At 46.8% G+C, this 4,588-nt stretch overlaps 1 protein-coding gene across 1 annotated transcript; it reads right to left on the minus strand.

Moving 5' to 3' along the window:
* Window positions 1–1,056: 1,056 nt before the first annotated feature.
* Window positions 1,057–4,464, minus strand: LOC103734301 (zinc finger protein 641; the record flags this gene model as incomplete). The annotated part of the gene is given in 3 exon segments (XM_008833178.3): window positions 1,057–1,148; window positions 1,767–1,975; window positions 4,058–4,464. Coding segments are annotated over 2 exon segments (291 nt in total), but the record flags the coding sequence as incomplete, so codon positions are not given.
* Window positions 4,465–4,588: the final 124 nt, after the last annotated feature.

Raw genomic sequence — 4,588 nt, forward strand, 5'->3', positions numbered from 1 at the left:
GCCAGCAGGTCACTAGGCAGGCACACAGTTTAGTAAAGAGAAAAGGAGTGAGGGTGATGTCACCACAGGAGTTTCCCAAGTGTGCTTAGAAGTCAGAGGTACGCCCTCTGTTCAACTACAGGCGTCTACTCAATCCCTTCTTACCTGCCTTATTCTTTCTCGCAGACTGTACCACAGCCTCCTTCCTCCACTTGACCTTTCCTTTTCTGTCAACACAACACGATATAAACAAAACAAGCTTGCCTCCCTGGTATGCTGATGTCCTTTTCAGGTGGCAAAGTACAATGGTTAAGCCCATAATTTGGAGCCAAATGACTGTCAGTTTTACCACTAAATGTCTGTTAGTTTTACACAGCAGTATGACATTACATAAGTGCTTTAATCTCTCTCTAACCCAAATTTCCTCACAATAAAATGCAATGATTGAACTGACCTCACAATTAGTTAATATACATAAAGTACTTAGAAGAGTAAGCATGCTAGGCATTCTGAGTATGTAGCTACTCACAATAATGCTGTATTCCCATGGCTATTCTAGAGCCTTTGAATCTATACCTGTTTTCTCTTTCTAGATCTTTACAGATTTCTTTTCTTTTTCCTAAAAGCTCTGTAATCCTCTCTGCTTTGCATTCTTCCAAGCTTTCTTTGGGTCCTCTTTTCCTGGTTTTTCCAGGAATTTTTCTTTTTCTTATTTTTGAGGTAGGGTCTCACTATGCTGCAGAGGCTGGCCTAAAATTCCTGGGCTCAAGCAATCCTACCTCAGCCTCCCCAGTAACTAGACCTACAGGCAGACACCACCATGCCTCAGCTTGGGTTTTCTTCTTAAAGGAAGACAATTATTTGTCCTTAGCTCCCGTCTTCCCCAGTTCTATACACAACACAGCCATCCATTAAGAAACCATTTATGCACCCTTGGAGACAGGCAGAATCTGTTTGGTTATAAGACACGCATACCACTAGTGTTCATGTGACCTGACGCATCAATGGGATGACATCAAAGCTAGAGGAAGGGAACTGCAATGAGACTTTGGGAGGGACCAAGGGAGCACAGCCCACCTGTGATCCGGCTGCAAGAAGTGCAGCTGCCATCTCCCAGTCCCCGGTACTCCCTTCCTGGGGACTTGCTGGAATCCAGGGAGCAGACTGAGCTGGTGAGGGGAGAGAGGAGCCATTAGACATGAATATCCACATCCACCCTTTCCCTATATGCACTGGGCCCTGTTTTAGATATCTCCTCTACCTATGCCCATTTGTAAAACTCAAATGCATATGTGTAGATGAATATTCCTTCACTCAAAGAGTTCTGAAGGCTATTATTAAACATTAGGGTAGCTGTGGTTTGAATGGATTTTACTTGACTCTCATTTAGTCAAGTATTATTGACTGTGTTCTTCCAATAGTAATCAGTGTCAATACCACTTCCTTGGTGTCCGACAGTCAGGATCACTAGTCTCGCCCTTGAGAGATTATGTGGGAAACAGGAGAAGCCCAGTTACAGAGTTTGGAAACTCCAGGACTCCATCATGTCCTAGACAGCAGAACCCAAGAACAGACTGGGTCCAGTATTGGATACCTTCTTCAGTCTACTTGTTGTTTGAGATGGTCCCACTCTGTAGCCCAGGCTGGCCTGGAACTCATGGCAATCCTGCCTCACTTTCTCAATAAAAGACTTTAAGTAGGAGTCACTACACTCAGCCGGTTTAGCAAATTTGAACTCTACTCTTTGAACAGATTAGACCACTTGTCTTTCCACACTGTGCTCTCACCCTTCTCCTGAAGGGGCTGTGGCTCCTCTTCAAGGCCACAGTGCAGGCGCTCCAGTGGCCCCGCTGTTGTTCTCCATGGCCCCTCTTCCCAGTTTCCTCTTTGCAACTGGGGCTCTGCTCCATCCAGTTGTACATTCATTGACTCCCAGCCTGTTCCCAGGGCTGCTGTCTGTTCAGAAAGCATTTCTGCAGCAGGCATAAATTATGACCTGGAACAAATCAATATTAGCCGTGCCATGAAAATGGCAGGGGTGACACTCCTCACTCCTAAGGGAATGGTAAGAGAACAGTCCAAGAGATAAAAGATGGAACTGGATGGGAAGAGCTTTGTGGGAGATGGACTTTGAAATATATCATATATCAGGCTGAGTCTGAGTCAAACTTTTTGGAGGAGCTAAGAAATTGACAGGTGTTATATAGTCAATCCATTGTTATTCTGGGGACCTCATGGTATAAACAGAATATCCCTGGGGAACTTGAAGAGCTTCATTTTTAAAAAAGGGAAAAAAATCTTGCAAATTCAAAAGCATTGTATTTCAACCACTAAAAGTGCAGTGAAGTAAGCAACTGCAAACAGTGGACACTCAGCAAACATGCACATAATCACACCTAAGGATCAAATCAGTTTATAAGTCCCAGCCAAGGGGTGCGTATCTATCATGAGAACCCTCTCACTATAGGCAGAACCAAATGCTGCCTCACTTAGGAAAAAGCCTCAACAGATACGCATGACCTGTTGCTTTCAAGGAGGAAACAAGAGCTGGAATAAATATGGAATAAAGACCAATAACTTGGAAAACTGTGAAGGTGAGGTGGAAGCATCCAAAGCAACCTTATCAGAGAAAAGAAATGGCTGGTAAGGAGCTGAGGCAACTAGAGAAAGTACAGTTTGGACTGGAAATGGAAAACAGGGATGCAGTGAATCAACAGCCCCGTGATTTGAAATGCAAAAACAAACTTGATTAGCAGGCAGCACTCACAGTGCATTATAAAAATATACACAATTTCAAGGGTATAGAGAAGCCAGTGTCTGTTCACTGGAAGAAATGAAAGTCAAGGAAGGGACAGGAAATAGTCACTGTCATTTTGGTTGTTAGCTTTGGCCTTTAACGGCTGCACCATCTCTCCAGCGGAGAAATACAGCCATTGAAAAGTTAAAAACAATGGACATAGTTTTTGCTTGTCTAGCAAAAAAAAGGCGCATTAGTAGCACTACCTGTAGGTATTTATTTCTTTATAGAGCAAACAGAATGGATTCTGATCACAAAAAAAGAAATTTAGGTTAGATTTTTTAAAAAATACAGTGTGGTGGTGCACGCCTTTAATCCCAGCACTCGGGAGGCAGAGGCAGGCAGATCTCTGAGTTCAAGGCCAGCCTGGTCTACATAGTGACTCCAGGACAGCTGGGGCTACAGAGATACCCTGTCTCAAAAAGACCAACAAAACAAAAAAAACACCAAACCAAAAACCTTAATAATCTGTAAGATCAACCAGTCTGATCTACAAAGGGAGTTCCAGGCCAGCTGAGGCTACAAGGAGCTCCTGTCTCAAGGAACAAAACCTTAATAATCTTACAGAGTACTAAACCAAGTGTGGGTTCTTTTCTTTGGACATTTTTACCGCAGGACTGGTTCCATCTGAGACAGGTCCCACTTCTATTTAGTAACATATTTTTTGTGATTCTTATTTAATACCCAAGCAGCCAGAGCCAGTGAAAATCTTCTAAGAACAAGTCAGAATCTTAGTAAGGACCCTGGCTCACTCACAGTCATTTAGTAACATTTGCAAGAACCCAGAAGGCCAAGATGGGTTATGAGAGATTGTCAGGCCACTTGTTTCCTACTTATCTTTGACAAAAGACTTCTAAGGCCAGTGTACAGGAAGAACAAGTTCCTCTTTTATTTCTTAAGTCCAAAGATGGCTCAGGGCCTTCTGGGAGCACCTTGGATGCCTCCCGGTTTGGGTTTCTTTTTCTGAGCCTTCTCATGAGAGAGAAAAAGTCTCAATAAAGCAGTAATAAAGGGAAACCTCCATCTTAGCTCTCCTCTCCGAATTTCTGCACCTGTATTCTTTTCAGTTTTAACACACCGGGTACCAATTGCTCTTCACCTGAGTCTTCCCTGTTCCCTTCCTGCTTGGGAAAAGCCTCCGGCAGGTTTCATCTCCAGCTTACTGTCTGGACCCATTTCTCTATCTCCTCTAATAAAAGAAAAAAGTCCTACAGGGGAATCCTCTTTCTGCAGAGCCCCCGGGGCCGGTAGGAGAGAACCTGATCAGGGGGCAGCCCTAACCTGGTTTCTGTTTTCTTTTTCCTAGTTCCAGGATGATCCCACGCCTAGTGGAGTCAGGGTTCTTGGGCTTTCATTTCTCCTCCTTCCTCAGGCAGCGGGAGGCAGGGCACCTGCAGAAAGAAGTTTTCGCAGCGAGTTCTGTTGGACAGAAAAGGGGGCCCTGGTGTCCGAGAGCGGCTCAAGGGCGCAGGACGAGTGGCGCCCCGCAAGGCGGCGGGGTAGGGCTTCTTCCGCCCAGCCGGTCACGGTGCCCCTGGAGAGGGTCGGATTTCGGAGACTCGGTGCCTGGCCCGACCGGAGCGACCCGCGTGACGGCAGGAAACAGGTGCCAGCGAGCTGTCCGGCGCGCGGACGGCGGGACAGGCGCTGGGGAGGCCTGCGCGGGGCCTGGCGGAAAGCCCACGACCTGGGCGGCGAGGGGCGGGCGCGGACCCCAGCGGGCTGGGGCACGTCGGTTCCCCCCGTCCACCCCCACAGCCGGGCGTCCCCCCTCCACCGCGGGCCCTCGCCTCGGCCCCACTCACCCCGCTG

Source organism: Nannospalax galili, unplaced genomic scaffold (genome assembly GCF_000622305.1).
Source record: "Nannospalax galili isolate Female #2095 unplaced genomic scaffold, S.galili_v1.0 scaffold2717, whole genome shotgun sequence".
NCBI lineage: Eukaryota > Metazoa > Chordata > Mammalia > Rodentia > Spalacidae > Nannospalax > Nannospalax galili.